The sequence below is a fragment of the Anoplolepis gracilipes genome, chromosome 6 (assembly GCF_047496725.1).
Source record: "Anoplolepis gracilipes chromosome 6, ASM4749672v1, whole genome shotgun sequence".
In the NCBI taxonomy this organism is placed as follows: Eukaryota; Metazoa; Arthropoda; class Insecta; order Hymenoptera; family Formicidae; genus Anoplolepis; species Anoplolepis gracilipes.
This window is the reverse complement of record NC_132975.1, coordinates 9,892,330-9,907,504: the sequence shown is the minus strand read 5'-3', so window position 1 is coordinate 9,907,504 and position 15,175 is coordinate 9,892,330. Positions and strand designations below refer to the sequence as shown.

Genomic DNA, 15,175 nt, shown 5'->3' with positions numbered 1-15,175 from the left:
ACTTTTAAAATAAAATTATTGGAAGCACCCAAAGGAAAAAAGAATAGCATACATCTATTTTCAGAATAAATGTTATTTGTATTTACACAATTATTTTGTTAGTAAAAAAAGTATTTTACGTAATTTTGAATATTATAATGTTAAAACCCTTTAACGGGAGATAATATAAAATTTTGTTATATAAAATTCAGTTAAAATAAATTAAAAAATAACAAATTTATGATATCTGAAACATGCTATATATCATTTAAATAATAATTGTTTTTACAATTGAAATCTGTACATTTCCAATATAACTTTAAAGGTACTGCACGATCCTTTCCTTTTTTTTCCTTTTGCATTATGATTGCGAAGAAAAAGAAATAATAAAAATAATTCAACAAATAAAAAATGTCGAAGGTTTTAGACGAAAACGTGGTGTGGAATTTCAGTTACTTCCTTATAGATCGTGTCTTATTGTAGCATCAAAAAACCGCGAGAGCTATTTCGAAGAGATTTTTGTGAATGAAGGATACCTGCGGATTTCATCCTTTGATATCTCGTCTCGATTCACGAAAATCTAGACTACCTTATATAATCACGTCCAAATGTATTTTAATAAAATTCACAATGGAAATCATATGGGTTGGGACTCTCAAATCGAATGTATAATTTCTAAAAATATTATTTATATCTTATCAACATTTTTTCGGAAACTTATATTCTAACTAATAGTTTTTATTTTTTTAATACAATGTCATTGTGTTTGAGAAAATATATATACGAATTATAAATCTAAAATGTAAAAATATATATATATTTTTTTTAACTATGTGTAAAAGAAATCATAAAAGTCAATTAATAAATATTTACTTTATTTTTCTTCGATAGGCACAAAAGAAATTGGCGGTGTAGCGATCCGGAATGAATACTGTCCTATTGCTGGTTTATATCACTTCAAATACAGTCTCAGCAATAATTCCGCGATATCATACGAGTGCAACACATTCTCTTCCGAATTAAATAATTGTCCGGATGGCTCGATTTTACATTTGAACTTGAAACGATGCAATTTCGACATGCACAGTAAGTTTACCTATATAAAACTTTTTTGTAGTTTTTAATATAGATAATTTTTAACATAGATATGACAAAAATGAAAAATATACGATTATTTTAAATATATTTATAGCAATATTATATATTTTATACTTATATTTGTATAAAATATGAGAGGAACAATTCATCTTTTTTTATAGATCTTATATATAATTTGACTAGTAAAAAATTAGTAACACGCTCGAGATTTTATAAATTAGATTCAACAAACAAATATGACTTTGTTCATATGATTATTAGTAAATAAAATGTGTTATGTTAAATACAATGTATCGTTATTTTATTGCCAGTTAATTGATTATCGAAGCAGTGAGAGAAAAGTTGCGCATTTTCAAAATACATCATTATAATCTCGTTCCAGCAGATCTTACATACAATTGTTTGGGTAACTGGCTTGGACCAAATGGCTCTAATTATTTTGCTCTATGGAATAACAATGCCGATGATGGCAGACCTCAATATAGATGCGGGGTATGTTACACAATTAATCCGTTTATTTCATGAGACGGCAATAAAAAAAATGTACTTGTCTATAACATTGCAAAATAATAAATATAAAATATTTATCGTTAATATATAAAAATATTATTGTTAATAATCTCAATGGAATAATTAATAAATCTCTGAAAAATCATTATCATATATTAGATATTTTAAGGTATAATATTTATATATTTATATTATGTATATATTTTGATATAAAAATTATTAATAAAAAAATGTGATAAATATATATGTATAAAATGTTATTTTTAGCTATTTCATGTGGATAATAAAAAAGGAAAAACTTATATGGCGCTTAGTAGTGACTCGAGTTGTACACAAGATTTAAATAATTCTACTAGCGGATATGAGACTTTGATTTTAAGCAAAAGTCCAAATCAAAAGAAGGTGCCAGAGTATGTGAAGACTCATGTTGCCACGTGAGTATTTTTCAAAAATTATTATTATATCGTTAGATATGTTTTGTGAATTATTAAATAAAATTATATTTTACAAGTAATATATTGGCATAAAAAATTATACTAAAATAATTATTATAAAATCAATATACTCTCCTAATAAAATATCAGATTTCCGAAATGGGCGCAAGGTGTGTGGGAGCAGTCCCTCATAGTTAATGGAACTATGACTTTCACCGATCTCAATGGCTACAATAGTTATACCTTTATTACGGTGGAATCCAACGAAGAAACTGGCCGATATGTTGTATATTCAAAAGATCAGTGGTGAGTAATTTGATTCTTATTCACATGCATTTTGAAAAAAAAAATTAAGAAATATGCGACTCTCTTTTTCCCTCTTTAAATTTATTTATATATATATATTTTTTTCTATACACCTTTACACATCTTAAAACATTGTCACTATTATTTTATTGATATCAAAAATTAAAAATAAAATAAATATTTTTTTTTTTTTAATTTCAGCGAGCAAGCTGCCTTTGTGTGTTTAATGATGAGACAACGCAGTGAAAATGTATTAGAATTTACGATAGGTAATTACTTCTATTCCATACAATTCTTCATTTTATTATCGTTAATTGTGATGCCATTTTATTGTCATTAATTGTGATGCAATTTTATTGTCGTTAATTATAATTTTTCAAAAACTATGAATATTCAAGAATCTAAGAGGGAAAATATCTGTTGTAATACAATTTTAATTAAATTGAAATAATAGAGAATTCCATAATAAAAAGTTAAAATAATAATAAAAAATATATATAAGCTGTATAAAAATAACTACATACAATATCAACTCTGAAAGAAATCTTTTTTTTTTGCTTTTAATTAATCTATTTACTTCTGATGAATGTTGATTTGTTACATATAATAAAAATATCATTTAACACATACAGGAATGATCTTTAGTCCAGTTCACCGAGACAATTTATGTGATGATCCTAATCTGGACAAACTGGTGTGGATGACTCAAGCACGTAAGTTAAAATATATATTACGTCTTTACAAGTTACTTATCTATTAGTAGTTTTTGTATTCTAATATTAAATTGCATATTTTTAAATGACACAATTATTCTCATTGAATGTTAACGTCTTGTAACAGGTGTCGAACGCATAGTGGAGTCACCCTGTCCAATTACAGGCCAGTATACGGGGATGATAACGGATTTGTCAGGAATGTGTGCGGAATTAAGCAGCAACTGCAACACTCGCGAAATAATGTATTTTAAAGTGTCCGACTGCGAATCCAAGGAACTCTTTGAAGGTATATATAGAATTATAAAATGTTGAAAGTCAACTAAAAAAAAGATAAATTAAGACACGTTAGAAAAATATTGTATAATTTATAAATTGTTACAAAAATGTAGTTTTGTGTGTGCTTATATATACACATTATATACATACATATATATACAACAGTTGCTATATTTTTTTCTTATTATTTTCTCTGGTTTTCTAGATATATTGTGATAAAAATAAATCTTGTTTTTAGTAAAAATTAGATTTGAAAATTGATACAAAATGTTTTTTTTTTCTTTTTTTTTTAAGTACTTTTATAATATGTATCATCTTTTGCTCGTTACTTTCAGAGCGAATATATCTATGCTTGGGACAATGGGAGGAGAAAGGCGTGATGTATACTTATACCATGAGAAACGATACTAATACGAACGAATGCTTCGTCGGTCTGATCGTCAACGATGAAGAGATATATATCAAAGAAGCTGGCGATCATTGCATACGAAATATAGATCCCAAAACGGAGGGTATGCGTCTTTATAAAAAAGGTAAATATCCTTATAAAATTAATGTATTTTGGTTGTTTTTATTTCATGATTTTTAAATTGTAAATTGTAAATTGCAATATATTTATTGGATACTTATGCAAAGTTAATCGCATAGGAAAATATCCTTAATGAATGAAATCGTACTTTTCCTTGTAATTATTGTAGAGAATGAAGGTAGAATTAACGATAAAGATAAAATATTTTTATGTTATGATTCTATGTTGTTATTTAAGGACAATGTTATGGAAATTCACCGAGTCCTGCACCTACTCCGTTGAAACCGATCCCTCCAATAACGAGGATTACTACGACTCCGCGATCGAGATTAGGTAAGGAAAGACTATATTATTTACAATATATATTCAAAAGAAAAACATATAATTGTTTGAATGATTTACATTTAGATAATTATAAAATATATGATATTCTATCTACATATACATTTTTTATCGTGTTATGCTATTTTTACAATCTATTGAAATTAAGATTAATTAAATATTATGTAATTGATTTAAGTTTATTTAATCTTGCATATTATGATAAAAAATTAAATACTATTATAATTGTTATACACAATGATTATAAAATAACAATGAATGGGGGAAGATATTTGATCCTTTTTTTTTTACAGCAACTACTCGAGTGCCAGGAAATGCAATTTCCTCGTCAACTTCTTGCAGATCGAGAACATGCACGAATTTCACGCTCCTCATCATCGTCTTCATTGCGTTTCTCGAAACAACTTGGTATAAGTTCGAATAATGACACTGTCCTTCGGACTCGATAGTTACCAAGGTAGTTAATGAATACTGATATTTCAGTGGACATTTTTGTTATTTTTGTTTGACAGACAATCGGACAGATGTAAAAAGATCGGTTATTTTTACTAACTTGAAACGATATTGTAGAAAGTATAAAAATATTTATATTTACTTTAGTTTTTCATCGCGTCGTGTTTTGCAAAAATACTTGTTCACAGAGTTATAGAATTGAATGAGAACGTTTGCCGTTCCATTTTTCGAGTAAGCTGCGTAGAAAATCTTATAAAAGAGAAAATTTTTATGAATTCAGATATATTTTTAATGATTTTGAAGAAAACGCAAACGAAATAGAGCTAAATCTATATTATAAACTCTTCACTGAAGATAATGTTGTGATTGATCACTGTCTTTTTTATATACTGTGAATTATTATTTATTTAATTAGTTTTAATAGATAGATACAGGAGATTAGGTCTTGACAGTCATGCTTATATAATGGTTCATATGATACAAGAGGTTTTACGAGATTTCTCTTCACGAAAAATCCAAAGAGCAGTTATCTGCACATAAATAAGTAATTTTTTTACGAAACAAACATCACAAAATATAAATGTGTCAAGAAAAAGAAATTGACTACAATTTTTTAAATAATTATGTAATAACGAATTAATTTTATTTTTTGAAAAAAATACAATCAAAGATAAAATTTTATAGTAATAATTGATATTAAATTTTTTTTAATTGAATAAGACAAGTCACACACAGGTGTTTCTTACTATTTAGACTTGATGGTGATATATTTTTAATGTAAGTGAAATAAAATATTTCTTAAAATTCTATAGAACAAAGAAAAAAAACAAGCCATAATAAAATAAAAATATAGCTTAAATATTAAAAGAATATATGAATACAGTTTTAAAGACTGACACTATTTTAATATGCTTCAATTTCTAGTTTCTTTTCTTCCTTATTAGAGATAAATATGTTATATTAAGTATGAGAAGAAATGTATCTTTGCAAAAAAACATATCAAACTTTGTAAAGGAATAAAAAATTACAAACCCTATGTATTTTAAAAAGATATGTTTAGAAAAAGAATGAAAGTGTGCCTCATGCTTTGTATAATTATAGGATTTCAGAATTAAAATGTATTTTACCATATTTGCTTACAACGCGAGACAAATTTTCAAATGTGAAAATAAATTTAATATTTAAAATAGAGAATTTATACATCTATAAAATGTAATAATAAAACAAGAAAAAAAATTAATTCCTAATTATATGAAACAGCGTTTTAAAAATATTTAAAAAAAAAGAACAGTTATGTAAAAATGTAATATTTACAATCGTTTTTAAAAGATTGATATTAAATTTATATCTGTGCTATTCATAGTTCTATCTTGCTCTCATAGTTAAACTAATATGAAAAATGGAAATAGGTGTACATACATAGGTAGACTTATTAATTATTTATTAGTGTAACAAATTTTACAAGAATAAACATTACTTTTGTCTAATTACAAGTTGTACAGAAAATTATAACTTATATATAAATTTAATGTCATCGAAAATTCAGTTTCATGTTTTTATAAATGTGTTTCTTGGATATTTGTAGAACTTGTATTTAATATAAATAATAGCAAATAAAGTTTACTCCTTGTAATTATAAAGATGTACAGCTGTATAAATGAGACAAGTAACCAATAATAAAATGTGTGAAGTGTTACAGAATTAAAATTACTTAAAATAAGATTTAAAGATAAATCGCAATTAGTACATATTATTTCCATAAAATATAACTCAAAAGATCATTAAACTATTAATAATAAACATTAATTTCCATCAAAATATGTAAATTGTATATAACGAAAAGCTTAGTTTGTATTTATATTTACACTTACAAGTATGTATAAGTATTTAGCAGAATTATATAACTGACCAACATACTGCAAAATGTATTGTAAATATATGTGACAATAATAACTAGTATCTTTAGAAAATATTTATAATCAAAAGGGTCTTTAAAGGATATGTATGTGTGTGTTCATTGTATTTTATTATACTAACAAAAAGAAATTTTGTACTTTTAAATGATTCAATATATCTAAACGAAATAAATCTTTATCACTAGTATGTATGTGCGACTTATTACATATCTAAGATTAAAAGAAAAAATGAAACTTATATGTAATGCGTCCGTTTGATTATATTGGATATATGAATAACTACAAAATAAAAATAAAGAGAGTTTTAGATTAATACAAATAAGTACAAAAATATGTATTATATAAATGTATATATGAGTGATTAGATATTTACATTTTACACTACATGGCAGAAGCCTCTCTCCCAGTCATCCCCCAGAGTGAGGGAGTAAGACGGGACAAGACTTAATCGGCAACCTCCTCTCCTTCACGAGGCTGTGAACTCGGGGGGTCTTTATGACCTCCCTCGCCCCACCAAGGTCGCCAGATCGCGCGATGAAAAGAGGGGGGCGGGAAGTCAATTTCGAGGGCCAAGGGGGGTTGCCTTTCATATTCCAGGATGGCTTCTTTTCGTTCTACTCCCCAGGCATATTTATTACTGCCATGCTTTCCTTTCACACGATGACATGGTACAATATATGCAATATAATTCTTAGAAATTGCATTTCCCACTGCTATTGCAGCTCTTCGATTAGCTATCATCTGTGCAATCTTTTCATATGTAGTGATCGTTTTCTTAGGGATCGTTAGCAGAGAGCTCCACACTTTAATTTGGAACCCCGTACCTCTCATTAGAACGCGAACAGAATCCAGGTGAGATGTATCAGGATGAAAAATTTTCTCAATCATAATCTTCGTTCTACTGTCATTTTTAAATACTTTAGTCATCGGCCAAATTTCCTTTAAACTTTTTAAAGCTTCCCTCTCGTCTTCGTCGACGAATCCTAAATAAGTTACAGCTTCATCGGTGTCAGTTATAGCGATGAGACATTTTCCAAAGGGTGTCTGGTGGAACGCATACAACAGTTGGAATGTCTTATGTTCATTCACATACTCGTCCACTGTTATACTTTGAAATAAAACCATGTTTATGAAATAATTAAATATTCTAGCACAGTAATTAACAAATAATACTAGATTTATTTTGAACAATTCCAAACTGTATCAGTTGATCGTTTATTTTATCACGTGTATGCACCGGACAACCGCCGACTGAATTATAACCGCAATTCAAAACTCAATGCGTATCTGATGAAAGAATGAATCATCAGGTGGAAGAACGAGCGCAGGCGCAACAGTATCGATTGGTCGAAAATTGCGCGTTACATTTAACGGCCTTATAATTTTCATTCACAAGTACAACGATAAAAGAAAAATTTTATATATGAGAATATATTAAAAAAAAAAATATAAAAATATTAAAAATATACATTAAAGTTTTCTTCATATTTTTACAATACGTTTTTTTTTATTTAAAAGTATTGTATATTTAAATACTCAGACTAGAGCTAAATATTCACAAGATGTATATAAAATATATAAAATGACTTACATAACATTTTAAGCTTACATCCAAAAGAACTTTATTACAATTTTCCTATTTAATAATAAATTGTTTAATGACAGCAGGTGACGCATTCGCATCGATATGGCACAAAATTCCGCGACTTCTGGCATCAGCTATTAATGCATGCCACATTTTATCCTTCTGTAAAACAAAAATTCATTGATTTAAATTGAAAAAATAATAGAGAAACACAATTTCTACAATTTAAGTTCAGATATATTTCTTACTTACCAAAAAGGTATTAAAATTTCCACATAATATGAGACTGTGTTTAGCCCTGGTGAGTGCTACGCAGAGTCTTTGTTTATCCGATAAAAATCCAATACCGTGACTTCTCACGCAAGACATTATTATAATATCTCGTTCTTGTCCTTGAAAACCGTCAACCGTATTAACTTCAAAACTAATTTTCTTTTTCAGATTATCTGATATGGGAGATATCCTAAAAAATACAAGTCTCATTACAAATTTGCGAATTTATCATAGCAGGAAAAAAGAATAATTGCTTTCACAACTTACTTTTCGTTTATTTTATTTAATATAAGAGTCCTTTGATTATTATATGGCGTAAGAATTCCGAGAGATATGGTAGCGTTTATATTCTTCCAGTTTGCGTACGTTAGCATACCGAGAATTATGTTGGCCACAAAATCTGCTTCGATGGTGTTGGAAAATTTATCTTTGTTTTGCATGAAATTATGATTCAACACTCTGTAGGAGTAAAACGGGAATTTCGGTCCATAATCAACAGCGTTTTTCAATTTTCCACTATAGAAATATTTATTCGGCCAATACGAGATGGAATAATCCATACGATATTGCATGTTCAACATTATTATAGGATTGTTCTCTTGTGATATAAAAACGTTCTGTATTCTCGAAAATATCGACTGATCTAATCCCAGTTTCTTCGCTTGTTGGCTCAAGATAGTCGCAGGCAGCTGATTTGGATCACCCACCAGAACTAACGTTCTCACTCCCAACATCAATGGTATCAAAGTCTCTGCTTCGCAGCTTTGCGTAGCCTCGTCAACAATGCAAACAGATATCCTTTGTTTGCAGCCCCCAAACATGGATTCCATTTGATTGGTATAACAGGACGAAAGCGTACAAGCGATTATATCAGCGCATTCAAGAATTAAATTTTCCGAAATACGCTGATATTTAGCACGATCTTTTGCACTCAATTCGTTAATTGATTTACCACATTTCAGTAATTCATGTCTCGTCGACATTTCCATTAGTTTTCTTGTTAATTCTTTCTTCTTCTCTTCATCCTTTTTTTGGGAACTCGCGAGTTCAGCTTCAAGCGAATTAATCCGTGCCTCTAATATTGCTATATCTTCGGTATTATTCGAGTTAGTTGCTTCCTGAGTAATTTTCATCAAGTGTCGTTTCGCCAATTCCGTCATAGAAATAGGTTTAGTCATTGGATGCATACATTCTGATCGACCAATACGTACCATATTGAAACGTTTCTTTTTTAACTTGGACCTGATGTTTAGAAGCCTTAATACAATTTCGTCGATAGCAGCATTGGACGGTGCGCAAACTAGGATTCTCAAAGACTTCCGGTTTGTATGCTCTCCATATAGTATTTGAGTCACCAGATTCACAATTACTTTAGACTTGCCAGTCCCTGGCGGTCCTTGAATAAAACATAGTTTAGCCTCTTTTTTTAATACGGTTTCTGTTACTCTGAATACAGCTTCCATCTGTTTCGGATTCAGTTCGTCTTTCGTGATCAGCGAAGAATACGTAAACTGTTCGTCCATTGGTGGTAATTGATATTCTTCAATTTTTGGATCCAAAATTAGGTTCAAGACGGGCGATTGAGGAAGATATTGCAATGCTTGTACCATTCTAATATTGGCTCGTAAATACATAACCGTTCTAATTCTTTGCATTCTATTTACAGGGATACTGTGCTGGAGAGGTCGTGTCAACAAAGTGTATGTTATCATAGCATATGGATTTTTGACGTACTTTGTTAGAGCTTGGTTGTAAAGCGTGAAATTCGTAATAATCATTTGATGCATATTAGTAACATATGCGAATATCCTGTTGACAATTTGTTTTCCATGTACATTCGTGATATACTCGAAATACACTAGATCTCCATAAATAGGATGCATTTTATTGAACTCCTCTTTCTTAACTAACACTTCAAGTTTCAGAGTTGTCAGGAACAAATTGGTCGATGGTATTGGAGTACATGTTGGATTCTCAACTACGGAACACATCATGGTAGCACGTTGTTTATTCTTATCTATCATTTCAAACTCTTTTGTCATTGTACACCATATCTCGAGTAATAAAAGATGCATCACAATTTTATAATACTGTTTATAGGAATCATAGCTTAATCTCATAGTTTGAAGTTCACATTGTGATACAATCGGAGGATCGCTCTTCAAATATCGCTGCTCTTCCAGCCATACTGGATTCCATTTGAAAATGCGTAGTAGAAATTCCTCCAATTTTGGGCTCCATTCTGCATTGGTCATAGATGTTTTTAATTTATTTACAGGTATAGGTGCATCTTTTCCTATTAATTTCTTTAAAGAATTACACTCATTAATTTCGTATTCTCTTATTTCTGGTTTTTCGAGAAAAGTCACTCCTTTTTTTTTTTTAAATTCAAAACTAGATTTCACATTGTTCAATGAAAAATGTTCCTTTTGCACCAGAATAGACTTATGTTTAATTGATCTATCTTGTTCAGATATCTTTACATTCGCATTGCTTCTTTTCATCTCCTTGCTATTTTTCCTTTTTTTTTCTGTATTATTTATCACTTTAAATGGTATCTTGTATTGTTTAGTATTCTCAGGTACAGCATTACTATCCAATTGTAAAGACTGCTTTAACGACGTGGCAATAGCATTTATTGTAGCTTTAGAACCTTCATCTTTCTGACATAATTTCTGTACTCCGATGTTAAAAATTAAGGATTTCTTCAGCACATCAGCTTTATCCATTAATTGTTCTTTGAATTGATTATTATTCGATTTTGGCAAATTCATGGATTTATCAGAAAGTGATTTAGACGTTGAAGGTTCTTGCTCATTAATGAGAAAATCGCCTCGGTTTTTCAATGACACTTTAGCTATTGCTTTAGCAGCTCTGCGCTTAATATTCTTGTCATTCTCGATAGATAGTTTGTTTTTTTCTTTAGCAAGTTCCTTCAATTTCATTTTTCTCTTTTCGGCTATCAATTTTTTCTCATCTTTAGAAATAGCTTTCATTTCACTTGATGAATGGCAGTTAGTCATCGATTTAAAAAGTTGTTCATGATGCTTTTGTTTTTTAGTATAAAACTTATTATTAACTTTTTCTTTTAATTCCGACATTTTCTTTTCTTTTTTTAACTTTGAGGGTGATTTTTCTGTGCTCTTTTGTGCTTTATCTTCGCTAGAAATAATATGACTTCTTCTTACAGGTAACTTTAACGGTTCTATTACTGGAATTAATCGTTTTGATGATGTGACTGACTTTTTCGCAACTAACTTTTGTTTTGTTTTCTCTAATGTTTCTTGTAATGTTTGTTTACATAATTCTGTATTTAATTCTGCATCAGTTTTTCGTTTATTTGCATCAGTAATATTTTTCGAACTAGGCTCGTTAGAAGGGTCCACATCATCTATATCCATCGCGTTCATTTCTGTCATCAGTAAATTATTATTACTATTTGTATTATTTTCTGATTGTTTCAACTTGTTGCCTCTACTTATATTAAAGGTATCATCTTCTGTCAATAAATTATTATTATTTTCTGATTTCTTGTCACTTGTATTTATATTAAAGATATCTTCTTCTTTCCAAGTTCCCAAATCAATTTCATCTTTTATAATTGTATTATTAGGATCAAACTTTTTATCCTCGTTAAGCAGTTGACTTCTAGATAATCGTTCTAACCATGGATTATTTTCATCTTCACTGTCCGTTAAAAAGATGACTTCGTCATCTACATCCAGGTCAATTTTTTCAATGTTTTGGTCATCATTGTCGACGCATTCTTGTTTAATTTCGTTTTCTTTTTCTCTATTATCTTCATATTGGATATCAAATAATTGGGAACATGGAAATACTTCTTCTTCGTCATCACTCAAATTAATAACATCAATCTCTGAAAAACGTGTCTTTGGTTCGTATTTTATCTTCTTCAATTTAATTAATGATGTGTCGCAAGTCATCATGTTAACAGGTACTATAGATGCTTCTTCATCATCATCTGTTATTTGGTCATCTTTCACTATAATAATTTGATCTTTGGAATTTACAAAATTTGAATTCTTTGAGGGATTTAATGCATCATTTGTTTTATCAGTGCCATTTGATTTTTCTTCTTTGACATTTATTTTGTTTACGTTTCTATTACTATCATCACTTTCATTTTTATTATTGCCACCAATGATATCCATTTTTTCATTGATTTCATTTGATTTCTTGGTGTCTAAAGATTTAGTAGATTTATGATCTTTAATATCTTGATTTTTTACTTCTTGTGCGAGAGATGTGTGAATTATTTCAATGTCATCTTCTTCTATCTCCATATCCAAAATAGGAGATTTAGTTTCTACTATATTTGTAGTACTACTACTGGCTAAAAAATAGGATATTACAAAAAGAATTAACATTATTTTGTTACAACATAAATTAATATAATTAATTTAAGAACAGAATTGACTACAGAATATTACAGTGAAATGTTTCTTTTGGTTGTCTACTATTGACAAATAAAGATTTACCTTCTGATATAATAACTTTAGAATTATGTGTATTTCTGTCTGTAGATTTTGATTTTTTATTTCGCACTGGGCTATCGCAATCTGAATTAAATCCATATCTTTTTCCTAAAATACATTCTTTCGCAGGAGACACAAATATTGGTGGAGGTATATTATTATCTAAAACTGTGCTTGACAAAGTACTATGTTCTACTTTTTTGTCAAAAGAGATCGACTAAAAAAATTCAATAATAAAGTTTTAGTAACACAGAAGTGTCTTTGCTACAAGCATTAAGTATTTATCTTAATATCTTACCTCAATGATACAAACTTTGTAAGCATACACTGTACTATCATTTGGAACAGGTTTTGCGCAACCAAGTCCAATAATGTCATTCTCACACAATTTGACCATCTGATGAGATTTTTGCATCACGCCATTGATATAAACACCATTTGCACTCTAACAAAATTCCAAAAGTTTTTATATTGTTCAATTCATTATATTTTTATTAATAAAAAAATTGACAATGTCAAAATGACTAAATTTTATACATACTTCTAAATCTGTGATGTACAAGTCAGAATTGTTACGAACAAATATACAATGCCTACGAGATACAAGTAGGCTAAGACAAATAATCATATTATCCTTGCTTCTACCGCAACTGTACTGAAAAAATTTAAACATAATTATATTTAAAAAATTTATTTAATAAAGAGGAATTATATATGTAAATAAAGAAAATAAACAGTTATCTTCAATCAAGAAAGCTCTTCTTAGAATGATTAAATCTTCATATTTAAAATATTATTAATATACATAGAGAATGTAGTGTTGTAATCTCATTTATAAAAAAAAATCTTATTTATATTAGAAAAAAAGTAAATGTGCAACAGATAGATAATATGTATAATCTTGATATAATAGATAAATGTAATATGTACAATCTTAGTATAAATAATGATATATATGTGACTAAAGAGAGAGAGAGAAAAAAAGAGTTATGCCACTTTAGTAAATTAATAATGCTTAAGAGTAAATTTTTATCATATAATAAAGTTAATGTTTTCTCAAATAATAATTATTATTACAAAAAATATAAATAAAAGTAAAACTTTGCGATTTAATAAAAACTTTGTTTTTTGACGCAGTTAGCTCTTGTAAAATGATTTTAGTCAGCTTATATACAATGTTTAACGTAATATTTTAAATTATTATTTGAGGTGTAGTAGTGAAAATATTTTGCTTACAGATTGATTGGGCATGTCGAAGACAAAACGCGTTTTATCTGCATCGTGTAGCCGTTCTATTGCGAAATCCATCCTGTGTATTTTCGTGTGTATATATACATATATATATATATATACATACAAAAAATATATATACACAAAATTCGTATTTGCACGAGAAGCACTCACAATCTCATGTTAACCTTGCCAACACGAAAAATGCTTTTGTTATGTTCTACACATGTTTTTTTCACAAAATGTTTCGACAACATGAAGTGAAGAAACAAATACCCGTCCATCAGCTACGCATAATCTAACATTCAATTCAAAGATTTCAATTCAAAATATAAACTTTTACTCTATTTATTATTTCAAAGAGAGGAACAGAGACTAGTAAGTATAGGAAGAAATAAGGAAAATACGAGTGCCGCTGTTTTCACCCGTGAAACCGCGAACCGCTAGTTCGCATGGCTACCAATTTATTAAATTATCAATTTACTAGATGTAATATCGCCATCTACATACCACTATACTACTAGAATTATGTAGTTACATTCACACATTTTCTCATTGCTGGTAAAATCACTATTTGGTGCATGAGTAAATCATGAATACATACATTTAATTTTTAATGGTATATTTAATAGTATATTTAATTTTTTTTTAATAATGTATTTAATTTTTATTTTATATTTTATTTTAACTGCATGTATAACCTTTTTATTTTAACATATATAATACTATATGTAAACATCATAATAAATATTTTATTATGAAAAAATATTTATATGTATACACACGTATAATAAACATATTTTATCTACATATGTATACACATATATAATATTATCGTCACAAAAATCAGAAAATTAGAGAAAGATAAAACATAATTTTTTGAACAATTAGAAAAATTGAAATCTTAAAAAAAATAGTTTTTTAATAAATATATTTTAATAAAAAAACCAATCCAAGAGAAGAAACATGAAATAAGAACTCCGCAATCATAAAATGATTAATTTATTATTTATTATTATTATTTTATGAAAA

The 15,175-nt window shown here is 28.3% G+C and overlaps 3 protein-coding genes across 5 annotated transcripts in view; 1 reads left to right on the top strand and 2 right to left on the bottom strand.

Moving 5' to 3' along the window:
- Positions 1 to 6,720, top strand: part of LOC140666586 (uncharacterized) — a 60,060-nt gene extending 53,340 nt beyond the window's left edge. Inside the window, exons 4-13 of one of the 2 annotated variants that reach the window (XM_072893929.1) lie at positions 871 to 1,065; positions 1,463 to 1,569; positions 1,855 to 2,021; positions 2,172 to 2,327; positions 2,529 to 2,596; positions 2,960 to 3,040; positions 3,168 to 3,329; positions 3,655 to 3,852; positions 4,086 to 4,181; positions 4,484 to 6,720. In XM_072893929.1, coding sequence (XP_072750030.1) covers positions 871 to 1,065; positions 1,463 to 1,569; positions 1,855 to 2,021; positions 2,172 to 2,327; positions 2,529 to 2,596; positions 2,960 to 3,040; positions 3,168 to 3,329; positions 3,655 to 3,852; positions 4,086 to 4,181; positions 4,484 to 4,614 — 1,361 coding nt within the window. In that variant the 3' untranslated portion in view covers positions 4,615 to 6,720. Of the gene's footprint in view, positions 1 to 870; positions 1,066 to 1,459; positions 1,570 to 1,854; positions 2,022 to 2,171; positions 2,328 to 2,528; positions 2,597 to 2,959; positions 3,041 to 3,167; positions 3,330 to 3,654; positions 3,853 to 4,085; positions 4,182 to 4,483 lie in introns of both variants that reach the window. The other variant, XM_072893928.1, reaches the window with a different exon arrangement.
- Positions 6,721 to 6,794: 74 nt separating this feature from the next.
- Positions 6,795 to 8,113, bottom strand: Agt (O-6-alkylguanine-DNA alkyltransferase). Its single transcript, XM_072893930.1, has 2 exons — positions 6,933 to 8,113; positions 6,795 to 6,838 (listed from the first exon to the last, which is right to left on the bottom strand). Exon 1 carries the CDS (start codon positions 7,682 to 7,684, stop codon positions 7,004 to 7,006), a length of 681 nt encoding a protein of 226 aa, XP_072750031.1. The 5' UTR covers positions 7,685 to 8,113; the 3' UTR covers positions 6,795 to 6,838; positions 6,933 to 7,003.
- A 76-nt stretch (positions 8,114 to 8,189) lies between these two features.
- Positions 8,190 to 14,589, bottom strand: Setx (probable helicase senataxin). Of its 2 annotated transcripts, none has more exons than XM_072893926.1 (7): positions 14,150 to 14,589; positions 13,455 to 13,568; positions 13,212 to 13,358; positions 12,917 to 13,130; positions 8,685 to 12,771; positions 8,397 to 8,607; positions 8,190 to 8,306 (listed from the first exon to the last, which is right to left on the bottom strand). In XM_072893926.1, the coding sequence occupies exons 1-7, from the start codon at positions 14,219 to 14,221 to the stop codon at positions 8,196 to 8,198; spliced, it is 4,956 nt and encodes a 1,651-aa protein (XP_072750027.1). In that variant the 5' UTR covers positions 14,222 to 14,589; the 3' UTR covers positions 8,190 to 8,195. The 2 variants fall into 2 exon arrangements, with proteins under 2 accessions (XP_072750027.1, XP_072750028.1); XM_072893927.1 differs by having other exon boundaries at positions 13,455 to 13,563.
- Between the last annotated feature and the right edge of the window lie 586 nt (positions 14,590 to 15,175).